Source organism: Mytilus californianus, unplaced genomic scaffold (genome assembly GCF_021869535.1).
Source record: "Mytilus californianus isolate M0D057914Y unplaced genomic scaffold, xbMytCali1.0.p SCAF_8, whole genome shotgun sequence".
Lineage (NCBI taxonomy): Eukaryota > Metazoa > Mollusca > Bivalvia > Mytilida > Mytilidae > Mytilus > Mytilus californianus.
This window is the reverse complement of record NW_026262734.1, coordinates 20,481,441-20,506,869: the sequence shown is the minus strand read 5'-3', so window position 1 is coordinate 20,506,869 and position 25,429 is coordinate 20,481,441. Positions and strand designations below refer to the sequence as shown.

At 33.2% G+C, this 25,429-nt stretch overlaps 2 protein-coding genes across 5 annotated transcripts in view; one reads left to right on the top strand and one right to left on the bottom strand.

Annotated features, from left to right (window-relative positions):
• LOC127710861 (lithostathine-1-alpha-like) overlaps positions 1 to 25,429 on the top strand; it is a 420,068-nt gene that overhangs the window by 189,562 nt on the left and 205,077 nt on the right. The gene's annotated exons all lie outside the window — the stretch shown is intronic.
• Positions 1 to 25,429, bottom strand: part of LOC127710856 (zinc finger protein 184-like) — an 82,984-nt gene that overhangs the window by 26,165 nt on the left and 31,390 nt on the right. For 3 of the 4 annotated variants that reach the window (XM_052216811.1, XM_052216812.1, XM_052216810.1), the window contains one exon: positions 19,145 to 19,185. In XM_052216811.1, coding sequence (XP_052072771.1) covers positions 19,145 to 19,185 — 41 coding nt within the window. Of the gene's footprint in view, positions 1 to 11,251; positions 12,408 to 19,144; positions 19,186 to 25,429 lie in introns of those variants that run through there. The other variant, XM_052216814.1, reaches the window with a different exon arrangement.

The window sequence follows — 25,429 nt, the reverse complement described above, 5'->3', positions numbered from 1 at the left end:
GTTCTCGTCCAATCTGCGTATGGTCCATGGCGTTGATCCAACTTTTCCTTCTTTTTAAGTCATTTGGAAATGCATGTCCTCCTCTTAAATGACATCCAGGTACACAACAATAAGTACTAGATATCATTAATTAAAAATGTAAATTTGCACAGTGCAGAAACCGGAATTTAAGGAACAGGACCGGCTACCACGGCACCACCTATCCAGGACAAACTCCGTACAGTGATCGTTTCCGTTCCGGAACTATTTTCCTTTACTCCATTAGTGTAGGGAAAACGGTACTATTTATTCTGCCATAGGCGACAATACTAACATTTTCTATATTTACCACTTTTTATAATAAAAACCTGGATAAAACAGTTATGTGTGGTGTTAGTACTTTATTATTCTATTTTAAAAATTGAAGCCAAATAGTATCATGACCAATTTCCAACGGAGCTTGTTTATGTTATCCATGCCCACCGTCATTTTACACCAAATTTATGAAATTTTGGAAGCCTTTTCGAATAATTCTCTAGAAAATATTTCAATAGGTTTTAAAATTTATATTGTAAATATACACACTGCAGTTATTCATAGATAAATAAAAAAATATATTGTACCCTTACATCCAATCACAGCGCTCCTAATTTGACTTCCTTCACCTGCCTTGGGTACACAAAAGGCCAACCTAATGCTGGGAAAATGTAATAGTACCGTTTTCCCTATACTGTGACATTAAGATATAAAGAATTCTTATGACACCATTAATACAATACTTGGTTATTGTGAAAACCTTGGCTATAATAAATACATGTATGTCCCCATTACTTAAAGAAACATGGATCATTTTATGTCCCCACCCCTACATGCTGGTTTACCTCTTTCTCTACTTCTTTCATAAAGGCTTAATAAACTACCTGTATTCAATCATATCTTATCTTTTAAAAAAAAATATTATAAACAGTTCCATTTAAACAGATAAAAATGACAGTTCAATTCAATTTGTATTCATTTTATCCAAAATTAACAACATAAGTACAAATTCAAGATTTTTCATACTAATCTCCATTCCATGCTTTAGTATATGCCATATTGTGGTTCAAAATTTCAGAGCTTGTTATAAAATCCATTATTCTGTCTTGAGATGATAAAAACGAAAATATTAGACACTTAAAACATTAAATATGCAAAATACTCATCTGTAAAGTTGCCTTTGTTGCCTTTATTAATCTATGAAAAAGCAGAATTATGTCCCTTGGGAGTATTGATTTCCAACAAAAGTCCTTTCAAACAGAAGAAAATGAAAAATAATATATGCCTGATATAATAAAAGATAGAAACTACAAAATGAAGCACTATTGAAATATTTGCTGCATGAATTGCCAAGAATGTGAACAATTCATTACACAGGATAGCATAAATTCTATCTAAATTTAGCCTCAAGTGGGCCTCTTTTTTTCTTAAATGGACAATTTCAACACTGAAAATGCTTCTAGTATGACCAAATATTGCCTAACCCCATAAACAGTATACAAACTTAACCCGACAGTTTGCCATTTTAATAGATTATGTCTAGAGAAATACCCAAGTGATACATTTAGGGAATTACACAGCAAAAGAGGCAAATATTTCAGTTAAAAATATTTGTCGCGACTTGAATTCTGGTGTTTTCAATTGAATTAATCATTGCGAAAGGTGAAAACAACTACAAAAGAACTATAGTTTGGTGCATTTTATACAATATAGTTAATATTGAAATCCTAGAATAAAGTTTTATATCAGTACCCATCAATTTGACTTATTATGATGACTCAGCACTTTTCTCAACACAGTATTGTTCTCAGTTAAAAATTTCTATTCTTTGTGATAAAAATCAAATGTACTTATCAAATGCTTCAAAATAGTAAAATATGACTGAAGTCTGATTGATTTTGATTTCCCTTGCTATCTTGAGTATACTGTGACATTAAGATATAAAGAATTCTTATGACACCATTAATACAATACTTGGTTATTGTGAAAACCTTGGCTATAATAAATACATGTATGTCCCCATTACTTAAAGAAACATGGATCATTTTATGTCCCCACCCCTACATGCTGGTTTACCTCTTTCTCTACTTCTTTCATAAAGGCTTAATAAACAACCTGTATTCAATCATATCTTATCTTTAAAAAAAAAATATTATAAACAGTTCCATTTAAACAGATAAAAATGACAGTTCAATTCAATTTGTATTCATTTTATCCAAAATTAACAACATAAGTACAAATTCAAGATTTTTCATACTAATCTCCATTCCATGCTTTAGTATATGCCATATTGTGGTTCAAAATTTCAGAGCTTGTTATAAAATCCATTATTCTGTCTTGAGATGATAAAAACGAAAATATTAGACACTTAAAACATTAAATATGCAAAATACTCATCTGTAAAGTTGCCTTTGTTGCCTTTATTAATCTATGAAAAAGCAGAATTATGTCCCTTGGGAGTATTGATTTCCAACAAAAGTCCTTTCAAACAGAAGAAAATGAAAAATAATATATGCCTGATATAATAAAAGATAGAAACTACAAAATGAAGCACTATTGAAATATTTGCTGCATGAATTGCCAAGAATGTGAACAATTCATTACACAGGATAGCATAAATTCTATCTAAATTTAGCCTCAAGTGGGCCTCTTTTTTTCTTAAATGGACAATTTCAACACTGAAAATGCTTCTAGTATGACCAAATATTGCCTAACCCCATAAACAGTATACAAACTTAACCCGACAATTTGCCATTTTAATAGATTATGTCTAGAGAAATACCCAAGTGATACATTTAGGGAATTACACAGCAAAAGAGCCAAATATTTCAGTTAAAAATATTTGTCGCGACTTGAATTCTGGTGTTTTCAATTGAATTAATCATTGCGAAAGGTGAAAACAACTACAAAAGAACTATAGTTTGGTGCATTTTATACAATATAGTTAATATTGAAATCCTAGAATAAAGTTTTATATCAGTACCCATCAATTTGACTTATTATGATGACTCAGCACTTTTCTCAACACAGTATTGTTCTCAGTTAAAAATTTCTATTCTTTGTGATAAAAATCAAATGTACTTATCAAATGCTTCAAAATAGTAAAATATAACTGAAGTCTGATTGATTTTGACTTCCCTTGCTATCTTGAGTATAGGGAAAACGGTACTATTTATTCTGCCATAGGCGACAATACTAACATTTTCTATATTTACCACTTTTTATAATAAAAACCTGGATAAAACAGTTATGTGTGGTGTTAGTACTTTATTATTCTATTTTAAAAATTGAAGCCAAATAGTATCATGACCAATTTCCAAAGGAGCTTGTTTATGTTATCCATGCCCACCGTCATTTTACACCAAATTTATGAAATTTTGGAAGCCTTTTCGAATAATTCTCTAGAAAATATTTCAATAGGTTTTAAAATTTATATTGTAAATATACACACTGCAGTTATTCATAGATAAATAAAAAAATATATTGTACCCTTACATTCAATCACAGCGCTCCTAATTTGATTTCCTTCACCTGCCTTGGGTACACAAAAGGCCAACCTAATGCTGGGAAAATGTAATAGTACCGTTTTCCCTGTAGAGTAGTACGCGGATCGGAGCTGGAACGGCCGGGGAGTTTGTATCCAGGAACGATAATTTGATACTAGCTTTTTATAACTGATACCGAAATAACAATAACGTCATACGGCTTCACTTGCATAAACATAAATGCGCTTTAAATTGTATAATATGCAATATAATTCATGTTCAGTCGACCTTTAATTGTTATATCAACGACTGAAATGATTTAAAAACATCTAGATTGCAGATCACACTCGAAATTAACCCGACCTCTTTCCACACGGAATTCAAATAATTCTAGTTTGTCAATCGGTTGTCTGCTTATAATGCAAAAACAAATATATCAAAAGTTTTGAAAACTAACAAAACACACTGATCGTTTCTTTATTTCCCAATGTAAATGAAGTGAAACAAAAAACATTTTATATCACAAAAAGAAGAGGAGAGAATTCAACATTTCCGGATCTTATGATGGCCAAATGACCCCCACGTAGATATGTCGGACACCGCGGAAGGAAAGATTAACCCGGCAACCAGAAAGGCGTTAAAGCACTGCCTTTAAAAACAAACATTCAGAGGTCCTTCATTGTCTTCAATAGGTGACAAACGACCAACAAATTAGGAGGACCATGCAGATAAACGCAAAACAAGAGGCTGTCAGAGTGACAGCAAACCGGATTTTCCTGCAGAGGTCAAACACTGCACAGTTGAGCAAGTATGGACACAACATTTCAGCTTATAACAGCTCTGAATTTGGATTGTGATTGAATATTTGACACAGCATAGGTTTGTGACCCAAAATGAATGTAGTCAAAGAACTGAAAAATTTGAAATTAGACATTTACCTATTATGGTTCAATATTCAAAATCTAAGTATATTGTAAGAATTAGCATATCAAAGAACCCCAAGAATAACATTTTTTATGAAATACTCATTTCTGTTTAAAGGGAAATAACTCAAAATTCATATAATAACTCAAATTCATATAATCAATAATCATATTAAACAACCAGTGATGACTAAACACTCTAAAATTAGATAATGATGCAATCACTAAAATATTGTTAGAATCAGCATATCAAAGAACCCCAATTTTTGATGAAATTAAACAAAAGTTTAATTTAGGACACTTTGAACCTTAATGTGATATTATCTAATTAATAATGAAAATAAATACAGGTTTAGATTTAGCATTTCAAAGAACCCTATATATTTTCAATTTATGTTGAAATCAAACACAGTTTAATTGTGGACCCCATTTTGACCAATTTGAAAACTGGGCCCAAAATCAGAAATCTTAATATATGTTTATTAATAGACAATATAAGCTTAGTTATTAAAGGAGTTTACTTCAACAAAAAAATATATACAGCATTCAAAAAATTAGTTTTTACAGAATAACAAACAAACCTACCACAAAATTCTCAAAACAATTTACCAAAGAAAAGAAAAAAATATATATAGCATTCAGAACATTAGTTTTTACATAATAACAAACAAACCTACCACAAAATTCTTCAAACAATTTCCCAAAGAAAAGAAAAAAAAATCAAAATTTTATTTTTCATTAACACAATGTCTTTTAAAAATCTATAAAGCTTATCTGTAAATATCTTCAAAATGTCTAATAATGAACAGTAAATTTCTAACTTTATTTATACAGTCCTATATAGCTTATTATCATCAACACTTTAAAAACAAGAAAATTTTCAAATAAATCTGTCAATCCAATTATAATTTTGCGAGACATTTACCAGATGCTCTTATCTATCAACAGGTGAAAATTAGTCATGTTAGTGTAATCAAACTTTGTATATATATAATTAACCATTTCTGTTCAAAGAGAAATAACTCAATCACAATAAAAATACCTCTTTTGGATATTAAAAAGGGCAATAACTCAACAAGGAGAATAGCTAAACTCGTGAAAATTGAATTTGACTTTCATTTAGTCACAGGTAACAACATATCTAAATTTGAAAAAAAATTGTCCAAGCGTTTTCATGTTATTGAGGAGACACTGTTTGGCAGCCGCCCGCCCGCCCGCCGTACATCCCCAAATCAATAACCGATATTTCCTTCGAAAATCCGGTTAAAAATGAAACAACAGACAATAATAACATAAACTGTTATCATAGAGATATGTCTCGCCTTTTTGTTATTTTGATAATGCAAATGTTGAAATTAAAATAGCAATACTTTAACATGTAAGTTATGCAAATATTCAAAGTCGATGAACCATGACTGAAGGTACATGGCTAAACAATCTCCATGGAATGAGATATGCCAATGCTAATACAACTGCATACCACATATCATTGACTTATTATAAGTCGTTCCCTTTAAACAAACCTAAACACAAACATTAACTTGTAAACTATGTAAAAGTTTCAAAGTCAATGAACCATGATCAGGGGTGGGGCTATATTATCTCCATGGAAACAATACTTGCAAATGCCAATAAATTTGCATACCAAATATCATTGACTTAACATTAGCAGTTCATCTTAAACTGATCTAATCACAAACTAATACATGTAAACTAAGCAAAAGTTTCAAAGTAAATAGACCATGACTGAGGGGAGGGGCCAAATATTCTCCATGGAAATGAGATGTGCTAATGCTTTTACAACGGAACACCAATTAACATTGGCCTACCACTAATGGTTCCCCTTGAACTGACCTAATCACAAACTAATACATGTTAACTTAGCAAAATTTTCAAAGTTTATAGACCATGACTAAGGGGGCGGAGCCAAATAATCTCCATGGAAATGAGATATGCCAATGCTTATACAACTGCATACCAAATATCATTGACCTACCACTAGTGATTCCCCATAAATTGACCTAATCACAAACTAATACATGTAAACTATGAAAAGTTTCAAAGTCAATAGACCTTGACTGAGGGGGCGGGGCCAAATAATCTCCATGGTAATGAGATGTGCCAATGCTAATACAACTGCATACCAAATATCATTGACCTACCACAAGTGGTTCACCATGAACTAGACCTAATCACAAACTAATACATTGTTGACGCCGCCGCCGCCGACACCGGAAACAGCATACCTATGTCTCGCTTTTTGGTTCCGTCAAGGCGAGACAAAAATACTGAACTCCAAGGGAAAGTATCACATAATATGAGACAAATCTAGAAATAAACAGAATGATTAACAGGAAGCTGTCATATTGGTGACCTTTTCTTTAACAACTTAAATAAGTTCACTTTCAATCCTGCTCCTCAAATTTTATATGTAATATAAATAATAATAATAAAATAAAAAAAACAAGCAAAACATAATTGTTTCAAACAATTTCACGTTCTGAGTTATCGATTAGAAAAATATATATATAAAAATAAAGTATCTGTGAAAAATAATGAACACTTGTAAAAGTCTTGTGAATACAATCATTTAAAAAATCAACATTGTATACCGTTTGAACATTTTATACTTGTAGCAGCACTTCTTGTGCATAAAATTTTTTAAAAACATCCCCACTCTATCCCGTTTAAAATGTTACAAAGATCACTGGTTTGTGTTTCTGCAATGTCTTCGATGCCTTGCGAGGTTTGTCCTCCACCTATATTTTTTCCCACACGAGCACACAAACCATTCTAATCTGTGCTGACTCTCCACATGATCTGCCATGGCCGCATCTGACAAGAAACTCTTCCCACATTCATTGCATGTCGGAGAGACAAGACAGCATTTTTTGTGGTGAGAAAAACTACACTTTGAGGAATAAGATCTCTTACAGGTACTGCATTGATAGGGTTTCGTTCCAGTGTGTGTGTTGATATGGTCACTGAGCAATGCAGTAGTTAAAAATCTCATTTTACATTGATCAAAAGGACATAGGTGAGGTTTCGCCGTGTGTATAGCTACATGTGCAGATAATGCAGACGGCTTTTTAAATTTCTTTCCACAAAATGAACATAGCTGGGTACGTTGATGTTTTGACATTTTATGATCATCTAAATCTTCTTTTGAATCAAATGCTAGCCAGCAAAGTTGACATGAAAAATTTGCTGTGTGCATCTTCATATGATTCCTCAATACGTCCCGACATTTATAGGTTCGACTGCATAACTGACATTCAAAGAAATTTTCTTGTGTCCTTTTGTTTGCATGTACTCCAACTTCAGTGCCTGTTTCAGTAATGCTTAAGTCCAATGGCTCTGACATATTTACACTGCAAAAGAAACATATCATTATTGTGCAAGAACTGAACATCTTAAATAATGTGAATGATGGTACGACAAAAACGAATAAGATAATAAAAAAATGTTAAGATGTTAGATGAACAATAGAAAGAAAAAAGAAAAAGATGTCAACAACGAATATTGCTTTATTCATAATCTCCCTTGGTGGATGTTTATTTATTTGGTTGTCAAACCCCCTGCGTCTTGTCTTTCAAATTTTTAAATATATTCTAGGAAAAAAGTCAAAGACTAGAAAAACAGCAGCAGGCCAAACTCTTTAATTGATACCCTCGCTCTCCCTATTTGTTGTCTTGGTAAAGTCCATGTTTTGCTATGGGGAGTCCCAAAGGGTTATTCAGACCACAGTCTTAAATAGGTGGTGCAATGACAATCTGTTACATTTATAACGATTCTGTAAAAGTTTCATTGAAATTCATCCACGGTTACAAGGAGTTGCAGATAAGCGACCGATACTTCAAGGAACTCTTATTCAAAAAGGAAACACCCACAAATGGAAATATTATATGTTACTAGTATTCAGGTCTCAGACAGGGTATATAATGTGACATTCCCGGCTTAGAGTTTATATTCCCGGAGTCGAAGGCGAAGGGAATATAAACTCTAAGCCAGGAATGTCACATTATATACCCTGTCTGAAACCTGAATCACACATATATTACGGATTACCCCTGCCTTATGGTTTTTTAGTACCAGATATTTGTTAAACATTCACCATGCAGTATGTATATTTTCCGCGTACGTGAAGGATATTTGTAATTTGCTGTGAAAATAATTATATCGTGTATGCAATAATTTGTAATAACACTTTAAGACATTAATTAAGTATTTGATGTTTAAATCGCGTGATTTTTAATTAAAAACGTATTATTGACGGATACACGTCATTACTTTCCTTCTGTGAGCCTCTGACGTTCTTTAAGTGTTCTGTATAGCTTAAGACTACGTCACATAGTAACGTTCGTTATGATGACGTTGTTGAGTTCCAATTGGGGTAAAAAAAACGTCGTATATACCCCGGCAGTGTCCTGAATATACACTGACATCTCTGTGTTGTTATCCAATCACAAAACTCGACACATTTGTAATCCGTAATACATGTTAATGTACAAATCTCTAATATATGTATTAGAATGTCTGATGTTTTCATTGAAATCCATCAACAAGTTTAAAAAGAGTTGCGTTGTATACCCCAATTAGTGAAACACTAAAGACCATTTTTGGATAAGTGAAAGCCCAAAAATGAAAAAAAAAATCATTTGAAGTAGGAGGAACATATCTCTAAAGTAAGAATGTTTGAAGTTTTCATTGAAATCCATACACATGCAGAAGTATCAGTATTCGCCATGCACTATCCGCGTGTACCATATGTTACCTGGTGTGGGTCAAAAACTCTTACATGCCGAGAAAGCGTTTACTGTCTCAAACCAGTATATGCCGTATAATGTGGTATAATTTTGAAATATCTTTTCATTACTATTTTCATCGAATATTACATGATCTTACATCTCCTAAGTCAACCCAGTCACAGTGTATATACGGAAAATTGAATAGAAACAAGTACGCACGGTCATTTTAAGGTAAACAAGTTGTGCAAAACGACTGCACATACTCATTTTTATTCTATTTTGCACAAATTACCGTACGAATATCTCAAATGAATATACACTTCCGTTTATACACTGTGCCAGTTTATACGTTTTATGTTGACGTACTATTTCATTTACCAATCGATTTGCTACCCCGATTAATCCAGTCATGACATTGAATTCCGATCACTTCTCGACAGATGAAGAAAATGAAAATTCTTGAGGAATCTACTGTAAAAAAACCTTTCGAAGATTTTGAATCGACGGTTTATGAATGTATCATAGAAGATTTTTTATGTATATATCATCGTGGTACAAAATGAAGGTCAGTGATATCTCATCTATCTCTAAATTAAAACATACTCACCCATTCTTGTCAAATAGAAAATCAGTATTTTCCCTTCTATTTTTCATAGTACATGGCTTTCCATGCACTATAAAATGCTACACATAGATGACTTTTCATTGTAGATTAATTATGAAAGAGAACTCTTAAAAATTCGAAGTGTACAACCCCCCAAGGTAATGTCCAAGGGATAGGAAAAAAGAAAAAATCAGGAATACTGTTTAATTACCCGGTATTAAAAATTAAATCAGGAGAATAGAACTAAAAAAGTATTTCAAGTTGAGATTTCAACATTGTAAATGTTATTTAATGGTATATAGTTAGACCACCCGAAAAAAAATTGAAAAGGGGACAAAGGTGTTGGTAAAATACATGTAATAATTAATCACATTTTTATACCAAACCTCAAACTCAATGTTTTAAGAAACAATGACTGTTGATAAAAAAATTAAAGAAAGTTTTGGAAAAACAATACATTCATCAATAAAAAAAAACCAAACATGTGCTGTTGAAACGATTGTAAATTAAAATTTATTTATGAAGTTTTGTCCTTATCAAAAATTAAACAATTTTAGAAAAGCTGATTTATATAACATTTTGTGTTTTTTTAAAATGAAGGAATTTTAGATATGAAAGATTAAATTGTACCTGAAGCAGAGGAAATCTCCATTTTTGAATAATTTATCCTTTTTTGTTATCACGAAACTTTCCCATTGCTATTTCATTCCATCTATTGAAATGACCATTAAATAATTTACATCCCTTTTACGAAACATGTTAACACTTAAAGTGAGCTAATATCAAAGTTTGATTATTACAATGAGAGGCTAATTTTGTTATGTCACTCCAAGGTGTGAACATGTTCTTAATTGGTCAGACAATACTTGGTCATGTTTTATGAACATTTAAAACCCTCGGCTACGCCTCCGGCTTTAAATATTCATAAAACATGACAAAGTATTATCTAACCTATAATGTTGCAATACCAAGACCCATTTTACAGCTTTGATGTCGTATATCAATCAATTCTACATATTCACATTCAAAAAGACAAATGATTCATCTACAGAATTCCGATTTTAATGAAATTAAACAATTGTGTTATGTGAGAAATTCAGCTAAAAGACGCCAACTTTTTTATTTTTAAACGAAATTTCGTGTGCAATTAGGTTAGTGGTGACATTATACGTAACTTAAGCAACAAACTGACAATTTATATGATGTCCTACCTAGGTATAATACAATGTATGATCTTTTTTATTAAAGAATTGCGAGAGCAAAAAAAATATCAAAATTACCTACCGTTTTTCTGTCAAGTTGTCCTTTTCAACAACGGTTTGTGACCATGTCCGACGGTTTTTGATTGCAATAACACGATTCGGTTTTACGGTGTGGTTAGACAGAAATACTAATCATATCTTGGTTCGACGACAAAGTTGAAAGATATAAATAACAGGCCGTGATAGAAATACTCCAAAGACTATTGTACACTGAATAGTTTGTATTTACATTATTGCCATGAATAGTTTGTACAAACGCGATTGCCATGAGTAGTTTGTATTTACATGATTGTCATCAATAGATTGTATTAACATGATTGTCATGAATAGTTTGTATTAACATGATTGTCATGAATAGTTTGTATTAACATGGTTGTCATGAATAGTTTGTATTAACATGATTGTCATCAATAGTTTGTATTAACATGATTGTCATCAATAGTTTTTATTAACATGATTGTCATCAATAGATTGTATTAACATGATTGTCATGAATAGTTTGTATTAACATGATTGTCATCAATAGATTGTATTAACATGATTGTCATCAATAGTTTGTATTAACATGATTGTCATCAATAGTTTGTATTAACATGGTTGTCATGAATAGTTTGTATTAACATGATTGTCATAAATAGTTGTATACACATGATTGTCATGAATAGTTTGTATACACATGATTGTCATCAATAGTTTGTATTAACCTGATTGTCATCAATAGTTTGTATTAACATGGTTGTCATCAATATTTTGTATTACCGTGATTGTCATAAATAGTTTGTATTTACATGATTCTCATGATTAACTTGTTCATTTTTTCTGAAATGGTTTAGAATCTTTGATAACATTTTCAAGTTACAATATTAATTATATTATTCCAAATCTTTTTTTTATGTTTTGTTCTGAAATGTTTTGTCAAACTGCCTCTCCACTTGTATTTGGCACCACAACAGGAACACGTATACCTGTAATTGTTTGCATGAATTGCCTGTACATGATCTTCTAGTAAATCCTTTCGAGTGAAGTTCAGGGAACATTCGCTGCATTGAAGTAAGGGAGATAACAGATGGTGGCTAATTTCGTGTCTCTTTAGTCCTGATTGTGTAGTAAATAGTTTGTTACAATATGTACACTGTAATTTCTCACTACCATGATATTTTCTGCAATGTCTTTCCATTTGGTGTTTTTCGATACATTTGTAGCCACAATTAGTACATTGGTGTGGCATACCTTGCTCTCCTCTATGTTTTGAACGGATGTGCTTATTCATGCCACATTTAGTATTAAAGCTTTTTCCACATTCATCACACATAAATGTTGTCCCTTTTTTGCATGATTCAGCAACATGAGCAAGCTTTAATGTTTCAAACCTGAAATAGAAATACATATAACCATAAGACAAGGAATGATAAAAGTACCATCTACAACTGAATCAACGTTTACAATGTTTTTCTTGTTCAGAAAAAAATATGAACTTGCAATATTTGTTCAGAAGTGAAAATTGATAAGTACATTGTGATGTCAACGTGTGTCAGCTATGAAAAGTAAGGGGGAAATGAAGCCCGTATTATTATCAACCAACTAATACATGCATGCATCTACATATAAATTGCTAAATCTTAGAGTGTCCCATAAATGAACTTTGACCTCAACATAAAATAAGTACTTCATAAAAGAGCTTTAGTCTGAACATAAAATAAGTACTTCATAACAGAGCTTTAGTCTTAACATAAAATAAGTACTATTAAGTTCATCTGCATCTAATTTCAAACGATTGATTTGATACTTTACGGGAGCGAGTGGTAGAACAGAAATCAAACGACGTAGAAGTTAGCAACTTTAGAGCCTTCAACAATGAGCAAAATTCAATACCGCATAGCAATCTATCAAAGGCCACAGAATGACAAATGTAAAACTATTCAAACGCTAAAACTAACTTGCTGATTTATGCACAAGAAAATAAATGAAAAACAAATATTATATGCATTTACTAAATGCAGTCATCCATTAAATTATTTGCTGTATTACTGACTTGGTTTTGACACTTATGAAATATTTGCATCATACATGAAGATGACTACGGGTATGTTTCCTTTGTCGTAGCCACAAATACGTCTTTACTTCCTCGTCTGTTACTTCGACTCATCAAACGTATTTTATACTTGTCATGGGCAACATGACGGTGCTATAAGTATAGGAGGAACTGCTTACCCTTCCGTAACACACGAGTTAACCAAACTTTAGGGTTTACATGTTTGTTAAGTTACGTGTTGCTCAAACTTAAGTTTTCCGTAAAGAAAGTGTTTTGTGAAGTGTTGCTTGTCTGTTCTTCCCTTAACTTTTCGTCATTGTATTTTCTGTATTTCTAATTCAGCTTATTGTTGTTGATTGTCCGTTTATATCCTCTTACTAACTTTAAATTGCTTGCTATATATATACACGTTAACAAGAGTTTCAAGGTATTTTTAACTTCATTTTTTTCGAACATAACTAGGCATTCCATAGTTCAAAAACCATATTCTTCTTTTTATTTCGAAATCTTTCTTTACAGTTTTCACTAATAACAATTTCAATTATTGTTTAGATAAAATTGAAATTTAAAATACCATGAATATTTTGTTTATTTGTATAAATGTAATTGTATAAGACAAAATTAAAAAAAAAACCTACCCGTTGTTAAATATTTGTAATCTATCGTCTATCAAAAACAATCGAAGCCGATGAAATCAAAATCTACACCGAGTTTGTTCAGGAAAGTGTACACGCTTGACAATATATGGAGTGACCACTTGCTTGACCAAAAGGGATAACACGCGTACGGTATTCCCCTTAAAAGCTAGGGTCAGAATGTGCTCGAATTCACAGGTACTTAGTTCATATAGGTACCAACGATGGCGGTATACTATTGTGCTAACAATAATATTCTGCCTGTTATTTCGACCGATTAAATCAATCACTGTCATGCATGCATCTGCTACTCTACCATGCATGCTTATAAGGTCTTGTTTTTATTCTCACAAGGCAAGAGTATCTCCTGCATCGAAAGTCTACAAATGTTATTTAAGACGAATGAGCATGAAAGAAATACAATTTTAAATTTCAAACGTAGAGAATTATGAGAAGGAGGAAAGTATAATTATAATAATTATAATTATACATTGTGTTATATCTTGTGATCCGTTTATTTGGCAATCGCCAATGGCAGTCAGCAGGGTTTAAGGACATCAGTTGTTCGACCTGCTTGTCAAATGCGTTTTGTTAAAATATACTTTTTCACTCATTTGGTCTTTTGGAAAATGTTGTTTGTGCTGTATTTAGACCCCTCTACCAAGACATTTGTTTTGCATGCACACGTATAAAAATTGCGGTTTTTATCTTATCTTATTATGTTCTTAAAACCTGCTGACTGCCATGGCGATTGCCAAATAAACGGATCACCAGATGTAAAAATGGATCTTAATCATTAATTTGATACCAAACAGAAAACAATAAACTTGCGGAAAAGATGGTATACCGCAAACATGAGGTGCAAAAATTTGTACACCATATCCGGATTTCGACAATTAATGTCTCTTCAGTGATGTTAGGAATCGAAACGGTATTTGGAAGGCCATTTAATTCACCTCAATTTGGGATTGACTCTTGAATTTTGAAGAGTCAAAATAGGATGAACGGATCATATAAACCCGAAGGCAAATATAATACAAGCCCAAACGAAAAAATATAAACAAGTCTAAATTGAAAACAACGTTCAAACCTATGATTGCGTTGGATAAAAACCGCAATTTTTATACGTGTGCATGCAAAACAAATTTCTTGGTAGAGTGGTCTAAATACAGCACAAACAACATTTTCCAAAAGACCAAAAAAAGTGAAAAAGTATATTTTAACAAAACGCATTTGACTAGCAGGTCGAACAACGGATGTTCTTAAAACCTGCTGACTGCCATGGCGATTGCCAAATAAACGGATCACCAGATGTAAAAATGGATCTTAAACATTAATTTGATACCAAACAGAAAACAATAAACTTGCGGAAAAGATGGTATACCGCAAACATGAGGTGCAAAAATTTGTACACCATCTCCGGATTTCGACATTTAATGTCTCTTCAGTGATGTTAGGGATCGAAACGATATTTGGAAGGCCATATAATTTACCTCAATTTGGGATTGACTCTTGAATTTTGAAGAGTCAAAATAGGATGAACGGATCATTTAAACCCGAAGGCAAATATAATACAAGCCCAAACGAAAAAATATAAACAAGTCTAAATTGAAAACAACGTTCAAACCTATGATTGCGTTGGATAAAAACAGCAATTTTTATACGTGTGCATGCAAAACAAATGTATATATATATATACAGCACAAACAACATTTTCCAAAAGACCAAAATAGCGAAAAAGTATATTTCAACAAAATGGTCTTTAAGAAAATGCTGTATTTAGACCCCTCTACCTAGAAATTTGTTTTACATGCACACGTATAAAAATTGCGGTTTTTATCAAACGCAATCATAGGTTTGAACGTTGTTTTCAATTTAGACTTGTTTATATTTTTCCGTTTGGGCTTGTATTATAATTTCCTTCGGGTTTATATGATCCGTTCATCCTATTTTGACTCTTTGAAATTCAAGAGTCTATCCTAAATTGAGGTAAATTATATGGCCTTCCACATATCGTTTCGATCCCTAACATCACTGAAGAGACATTAAATGTCGAAATCCGGAGATGGTGTATTAAAATTTTTGCACCTCATGTTTGTGGTAACCATCTTTTCCACAAGTTTACTATTTTCTGTTTGGTATTAAATTATTATTAAGATCCATTTTGTACTGGTGATCAATTTATTTGGCAATCGCCAATGGCAGTCAGCAGGGTTTAAGAACATCCGTTGTTCGACCTGTTAGTCAAATGCGTTTTGTTAAAATATACTTTTTCACTATTTTGGTCTTTTGGAAAATGTTGTTTGTGCTGTATTTAGACCCCTCTACCTAGAAATTTGTTTTACATGCACACGTATAAAAATGGCGGTTTTTATCCAACGCAATCATAGGTTTGAACGTTGCTTTCAATTTAGACTTGTATATATATAAATATATTCCATCTTCATGCCTTATATATCATGTACTGTATTACGACGCTAGATTAAAACTGACGAGGAAAGGTAACACCCGGCCACCGAAAGCTTTATTTTTGTGAAGCCTAGGTGGTCGTGTGGTCTAGCGCGTCGGATACAGTGCAGGCGATTTGGTGTCACGATATCTCAGTAGCATGAGTTCGAATCCCGGCGAGGGAAGAACAAAAAATTTGCGAAAGGCAAATTTACAGATCTAACATTGTTGGGCTGATGTTTAGACGAGTTGTATATACAGAATGTACACAGCCATGTATCACCATCACTGCTGGTGATCCGATATATTAATCTGTTGTAAAGTTGTCACTGGTTCAGACGTACTTATAAATACCATTATTTCTGTGACTGTATCTTGCATTAATTTGTAGGATCCTTTACAATAGATGTTTCAGCTGATCTGTTACAATTCCATCTTCATGCCTTATATATCATGTACTGTATTACGACGCTAGATTAAAACTGACGAGGAAAGGAAACACCCGGCCACCAAAAGCCTTATTTTCGTGAAGCCTAGGTGGTCGTGTGGTCTAGCGCGTCGAATACAGTGCAGGCGATTTGGTGTCACGATATCTCAGTAGCATGAGTTCGAATCCCGGCGAGGGAAGAACAAAAAATTTGCGAAAGGCAAATTTACAGATCTAACATTGTTGGGCTGATGTTTAGACGAGTTGTATATACAGAATGTACACAGCCATGTATCACCATCACTGCTGATGATCCGATGGATTAATCTGTTGTATAGTTGTCACTGGTTCAGACGTACTTATAAATATCATTTCTGTGACTGTATCTTGCATTAATTTGTAGGATCCTTTACAATAGATGTTTCAGCTGATCTGTAACAATTCCATCTTCATGCCTTATATATCATGTACTGTATTACGACGCTAGATTAAAACTGACGAGGAAAGGTAACACCCGGCCACCGAAAGCCTTATTTTCGTGAAGCCTAGGTGGTCGTGTGGTCTAGCGTGTCGGATACAGTGCAGGCGATTTGGTGTCACGATATCTCAGTAGCATGAATTCGAATCCCGGCGAGGGAAGAACAAAAAATTTGCGAAAGGCAAATTTACAGATCTAACATTGTTGGGCTGATGTTTAGACGAGTTGTATATACAGAATGTACACAGCCATGTATCACCATCACTACTGGTGATCCGATGGATTAATCTGTTGTAGAGTTGTCACTGGTTCAGACGTACTTAGAAATATCATTATTTCTGTGACTGTATCTTGCATTAATTTGTAGGATCCTTTACAATAGATGTTTCAGCTGATCTGTAACAATTCCATCTGCATGCCTTATATATCATGTACTGTATTACGACGCTAGATTAAAACTGATGAGGAAAGGTAACACCCGGCCACCGAAAGCTTTATTTTTGTGAAGCCTAGGTGGTCGTGTGGTCTAGCGCGTCGGATACATTGCTGGCGATTTGGTGTCACGATATCTCAGTAGCATGAGTTCGAATCCCGGCGAGGGAAGAACAAAAAATTTGCGAAAGGCAAATTTACAGATCTAACATTGTTGGGCTGATGTTTAGACGAGTAATATATACAGAATGTACACAGCCATGTATCACCATCACTGCTGGTGATCCGATGGATTAATCTGTTGTAGAGTTGTCACTGGTTCAGACGTATATATAAATATATATATATATATAAAACAAGTCTAAATTGAAAACAACGTTCAAACCTATGATTGTGTTGGATAAATACCGCAATTTTTATACGTGTGCATGCAAAACAAATTTTTTGGTAAAGGGGTCTGAATACAGCATAAACCTTTTTTTCTCTCACTTTTCTTCCGATGTAATTATGATGCTTTGTATACCTAATACACATGTTCAAATATTTCAGTTTTTAGCAGGTTAAAAATGTTGGCAATTTTCCCTGAACTTTCAGTTTTCAGAAACTCTCAGTATAACGCGTTTGAGAAAGAGATGATAATGATTGATGGCTGCTTAACGTCCAGCGGCAAATTAACCTGTATTTCTAAGACGAGAACATGTTAATGTAATATGAAAATTAACCCTGCTTTGTACTAGACCGAAACGCTGAGCTGGATTTTTAACGTGCTAGTTCACACAGTTTATTATTTAGGTTAAAGATATCATTCGAACGAAATTTCATTTAATCTAATAACCTGTAAACTTTTCAATTTTGTATCAAAAGTGTCTGCAGTTCCAATATGTAGCACTTATTAACATTTTAGTTTCATGACATATCAAAAATTGTAGGTTTTGTTTACGGACTCTTTATGGTCTTTAATATACCAATTCCATTTGTTTTTTACAACTTTTTAGAGATTTGACACACTGTGAGTGAAACAAGTGCAGGAGAAATCGTCCATATATCTTTGTTTTTAATCCACTCAAGAAATCCAGAGTTTATATCATTTTCAGAGATTTCAGTGGGATATTAACCGATATCGTGCACAATAACGATTCTTTCAGAGGACCTAAAACAGGTATGACCAATAGTTAAATGCATGTGCATATGGCATAAGAGATTTAAATATTCAATAGACTATCATTTGTTACTAAAAGCCTCAAAGGAACTCTATACTTCCGACGTCCGATAGATATTTGTTTTGACTTGGATGGTGCTTCTTACTCATTATTGGATTAAATACTTAAAACAAAAAGAAAACAAATCGTAAAAACTAATCACCATTGCAATTTGAGTCACCTTCAAGCACATATTTGTTTACGTGTTGAAATATAAGATTCGATATTTTAGAACCAGAAAGTACACAAAATAAGATGTGATACTGTTTAGTATTGAAGAAAATATTGACTTTTTTAAATGGCCATTGAGTTAAAAAAATTCATTTAAATAACCCATTACCTCTTTCATGACAATGTATGACATCACACATGACAGGCACATTTCACAATTTCTGCGATTTAGGCATCCAAAAATATCCTTAAATAATTTGTACAACATTCAAACATAGTACTTACTTATCTGTATCAGAATTTGCATCTTTGGTGACATCCGAGTCCTGAAAGTAAAAACAGATATCTATGCATTTTATTGGTACCAACCTAGACCTCTAAATCAGCCGGACTTAAAAAAATAAATAGCCTGTCCTCGCGGAACCCGATGACGCAATGCCTTCTTAGATAATGAGCCTAGGGTTTATAAATGGAATACGTACGCAACACCAAAATCTCACAAACACTGTCGATTTCAAAGGGAAAGGTTTGTGCTTAAGCAAAACTGGTTAAACCCCACCACATTTTGTTTCTGTAACAATGGAGAAATAGTAGGTAATATATTATCTTGTTTTTGGATTTTAGTAAGGTTTTTGACCTTATTAAGATGGGAAGAACATAGTGATCGTATCATCAAAAATATCACTTTTGTATAAACTTAAAGAATATTTGCCAATACACAGACAACTTATAATGCATTTATTTTTTACCATACATATAAAAATAAGGAGATGAGGTATGATTGCCAATGAGACAACTATCCACCAAAGTTCAAATAAATCAATAAACTATTTAACAATATTAATTAAAATTAATTTTTGAAATACGAATGAAAATTGGCCTATTGGGTAAACAAATTGGTATATTACGCATACTGCAAGGTAAAGTAGTAATTTAGAATCCAACAAAATAGGAGGATACATATATAGAAGTGGTTTATCTTACTATTTTAATGAAATAGTTAACTTTTCTTTATTAAAAAAAATGTTGTATATGCAAACAGAATGAACTGTTAACGCTTAAATTGGTTATCCGGTATTTTTTTTTTTTTTTTATATACTCATTCAATTGTTTCCATAGAAAAGCTTCATATTTGAGTTTTATTTAACTCATATTTTGCAATACATTTTGATATATTTTACTTACTCTTAAATGTTATACATTGTTTTGTGTTGACTGAAATTGCTCAAATACAATACAAACTCTAGCCATAAAGGGAAGGAATTTTTCCGATTTTGAAAAGCATACTGATGTTTCGGGTCCGGTTCTTTTATACGAACAAAACTTATATTGTTTGATTCAATATATACATCTTGATATACAGTTTAATGGTTCATAAAGATTTAGGTTGTGTTAAGAAATATTTGCCAAAAAAACTTTTTTGTTATTGACACACTACGATTATTCTGGTTCATGTTACCAAAATGATTTTCTTCAACATTTTGCACTAAAATGTCCTGGTATATGAAAATTATTAACCGTTATGTGTTCTCCTTGCACACATTGACTTCCTAAACGACGCTTCGTCCATGACCTTTTGTGCGATCAGGCCCAAGACCACAATTTATGATCCCTGTTTTCATTAATGACCCCTGTTTGAACAACGAATACAGTTCCCTTTAATTATAGTGTTTTTTTTTTGTTTCCCTTTCTCATTCATTTCTAAGTTTTTATGTGGTGGAAATGAAAGAAGAGAGTTGAAATAAATGTTTGAATGTTGTATTTAACTGATTTTTATATGGAAAGAGTGATTAGGCCAGGTGCAAAAAGGTAATATCAACAGTTTTCGTAACATGTCTTTACTAGTCCATAGGGGTATGGGTGTAAATTGGCTAAATTTGTGAGCTGTAAAAGTGAAATTTTTCTGAATGTTGGATATATTTTTGGACTTGAACTGTGCATTACACACATACTGTGCATTACTGTACACACACAAAATATTAGTCACAACAAAATGCTGCGATTTTTGTAATGTGACAAAACGTTATAAAGAACAAGTAGGGAAATTAATTGTATTCTGTGGCTACCTAACGCAAATTAGATTTCGGTCAGGAATCTGAGCAGGTTTATTATCTCCCTTCATTTTCCCCTAGCGGTAGTTGACATCTCTAGACTATTGTAGTATAGTTTAGGTGAATGTATCACACACATATTCTGGTAGAATCATGAAACTGCAGACAAGAGTAGCAAGAATTAAGTAATCTTACTTAAAAGTTTTCTTCTTTTTAAAATGGTTATACTTTACAGAAAGAGTAAAATACCAACACTATATTCCAATGAAAAATCGTAAGTAAACTAACACTTGATAACTTATCAATCCTGATTTATAATCATGTTCAACACTACAATTTACGATCTGTCTGTTGATTGTTGTTTGAATGGCGTAGTCTTACGACGTCCAGTGGCAAATATTTCATGCATGTTTAGGACGAGAACAAGTTAACACTAAATACAATAGGTAGGTCCTTCAATAGTGTGTCGACCGGAATGACGCGAGGTCAATTTGGAAGCCACTGGAAAATCAGGATGGGCTGAAATTAGGCCTTAATATAGGTCACCTACGGACCCCTCAAAATTATACAAGGGTTTTCAACATGCATAGAGCATGAAATTTTCTCTACTCGAGGCATTGGATTTTACGTCTCCAGTCTGACCAGACATGGCTGTAAATCTATACATCCGCGCACATCCAAACGGACGCATCGCTATGTAAAGTGTTTTACCGTCGGTCGGAAGAAGATCTAGGGATGATCATGTTTCCAGACTCCAATCGACCCTTACGATATGTCTTCGATAACGATCTATTTTTACCAAGACCAAATACTAATTTTTATAAGAAATCAAAAATCCTTTCTTCATTCTGTAATCAAAGTATATGGAATGACTCAACAATCACAATAAAAAATAAACTAAAACACGAAACCGAAGAAACTACAACATGAAACCGAAGAAACTAAAACATGAAACCGAAGAAACTATAACATGAATCCGAAGAAACTATAACATGAAACCGAAGAAACTATAACATGAAACCGAAGAAACTATAACATGAAACCGAAGAAACTACAACATGAAACCGAAGAAACTACTACATGAATCCGAAGAAACTATAACATGAATCCGAAGAAACTATAACATGAAACCGAAGCCGAAGAAACTATAACATGAAACCGAAGAAACAATTACATGAATCCGAAGAAAAACATAATTCTAATAAGGCTTCATACCGGAATTGTTTATTCCAAGCAGACGACAATGGGTATTATATTTTTTTTTTTCGGATTGCACGGATATTATTCCTTGCACGAGATTGATAGGTGGAACACATAGCTGAAGTGACAAAATCGCCTTGTTGTGAAATATATTCAGGGAAAATTGACCACACCGCTTTGATATACATGTATAATAACAATTTGTAATAATTCCTCAGGTTTAATGTTCTAAAATAGCTTCCATGAAATCTGTGATTCCTCGTGTAGCCGAGCTTCTGATGGAACACATTGTTATCAATCAGAAAAATAAATAACAGAGATTGTAACATTGTGTACATTTAAATCAAGTATATATGAGGTTAACGCCAACCCTACAACAATAAAAATTAAAAGGCGCCTAAAAGCTCATTATTCGGTCTGAAGTTTTTTGTGGACTATTGTTTTTTTTTTCTCTCTTTCGGCCTTTTACAATTGATCTTTTACACATACATGTTTGAATCTTGATTTTACGTCATGCAACTATCATCTTACGGCACTTTCCTAAAATATGTCTGCTGAACAGATCATTATTAAGGATGGTAGTACTTGTAGCTAATAATTTCTGCCCCCAACAATCGCGCCCTCTTTTTATCAGGAACATAGTCTTATTCAAAGAGATGTATCGAACAAAAATAAAAAAAACTTTGATAAACGAAGGAAGCTAGACTTATTGTATTTGCCTAACTTAAGGTACGGGTCCACATTTTTCGAAAAAAACTAATCTTAAACATTCGGAACAAACAAACCAACATGGCAAAGCTAACGTTTTAAAAATTTAATAAGTTTGACCGATTTTTACAAGAAATCATGATATATTATATTGTATTCATTGATCGTTGTATGATCAGGGGGAAATGAAAAGGACAAAGGCGAGACAAACATGTGACATAGCAGCAGGTCAAAACAAGAACGTTAAATTAAGATATTCAGGAGTTAAAATAATTTATTTCATATCAGTTAAGAATTAGCTTCTCTTATTGGATAACAAGGGGCCACATGACATTCTTTATTCTTCAGTAATATTTTCTATCGGTCTTTAACAGAAAATAAAATGCTCAGCTGGGCGCAGCTTGATACGATCGCAGAGGCCGAACCCTGAACAGTTGGGGCAAGTATGAACACAACATTCAAGCTTGATACAGCACTGAATTTGGATTGTGATTAAATATTTGACACAGCACAGGTTTCTGACACAGAATGAATGTGGTCTAAGAACTTAAAAAATTTTAATTTACCTATTCAAACCATATCATTATTATTTGCTTTTATATATAAATCAGAAATAACCAATTTAAAATGGAAAATTTTAAAGAAAACCCCCCCAAAAATTTTTTGAACCCCCTTATGATTCATCACACCCAAACTCAATCCCAGCCTTCCCTTTGTGGTATGGTACCTGCAGTACAATTTCAGAGAGATCCATACACTTGAACACAAGTTATTGTCTGGAAACTAGAAAAATGCTTGTTTTTTGGCCCCTTTTTGGCCCCAAATTCCTAAACGTTTAGGGAAATTACCCCCAAACTCAAACCCAGCTTTCCCTTTGTGATATGGAACCTTGTAGTACAATTTCATAAAGATCCATACACTTACACACAAGTTATTGTCCTGAAACTAGAAAAATGCTTGTTTTTTGCCCCTTTTTTTGCCCCTAATTCTTAACATTTTGAAGCAATTACCCCCAAAATCAATCCCATCCTTCCCTTTGTGGTATGGTACCTTGCAGTACAATTTCAGAGAGATCGATACACTTGAACACAAGTTATTGTCTGGAAACTAGAAAAATGCTTATTTTTGGCCCCTTATTCCTAAAAGTTTTGGGCAATTACCCCCAAACTCAATTCTAGCTTTCCCTTTGTGATATGGAACGTTGTAGTACAATTTCAGAAAGATCCATACACTTACACACAAGCTATTGTCATGAAACTAGAAAAATGCTTATTTTTTGCCCCTTTTTTGGCCCCTAATTCCTAATATTTTGAGGCAATTACCCCCAAAATAATAAAACGCAATCGCGATTCAGACGTGTTTACAGTAAACAGTTAGAAACACGGCTGAATTGGAAGACACGTCTGCTAGTACAGACTCTAAAGACCGTTTTGCTGTACTTTCGGAAGCTGACAGAGATATACAACTCAGCAACAAGAATGCTGAAAGCACCAAAGCATCCACCAAATTTGCAGTCAAGACTTTTCATGAGATTTGCATGACAGCGGCGAGCTACCAGACGACAGTGGCCATTGACCTGCTACCCGACATGGCTCTTGATCAACTGCTTGAAAAATTCTATCCATCACTGAGGAACAAGAATGGAGAAAAATATGCTGTTCAAAGCTTGAGGTCAATACGGGCCGGCATTGAAAAGTAGGTACTTTCGAGTTGCATATTCTTCCATCGTCTGTGAATGTTTACAGTTTGCCAAAATAATAATGGGGTTTGATATTTCTGGAACTTTTTTGTGTACAATGTGTATTAAGGATTATATGTATGTTTATAATTTTGAATATCAATGAATTTTGAACCAGAATCCATTTGATTTTCTGGGTAGGCCTGTTTTTGTTGGTGGGAGTACACTGCAGCTCAATTTGAATAACTAGCTTTAATTCATGTATATTTTACATATATTATGAACATGATAAATGTACAAAACATAGTAAGTTGAATATGTATTTATATGTGCCATTAATTTTTCAGGTACTACACTGAACCGGACAGAACCGCCACGTAGACGGGAGATCAACATTATCAGCGGCGAAAATTTTACCCGTAGTAAGGCTATGTTTGAGGCTGTTTGTGTAGACTTAATAAATAGTGGTCTTGGTGATGTAACCAGCAAACCTGTGATAAACGATGAAGATATGGCAAAGATCTGTGACTATTTCAAAACTTGGAAAACAGATCCAGTAGTCCTAATCCGAAAGGTTTGGTTTGATCTCATGATTTTTTGCTGCCGTAGAGGAAGGGAAGGACTGAGAGAACTTTCGAAAACTTCATATGTTGTTGATTGTGATGGATCGGGTCAGAAATTCATAAAAAAATGGATCAGAATTGACAAAAAATCATCGCACTGATGTAGAGGATTCGTCCAGTGGGATCATTTACGAAGAAAAGGATAGCGACGTGTGTCCAGTTGCATCTTATACTTTTTATTTAGGGAAATTGAACCCTAACTGTGATGTACTTTTTCAGCGTGCGCGACCAAATTACCATACAGATGATGAGACATGGTTTGAAAACAAACCACTTGGAAAAAATACTTTAGGTGCATTAATGGTGAAAA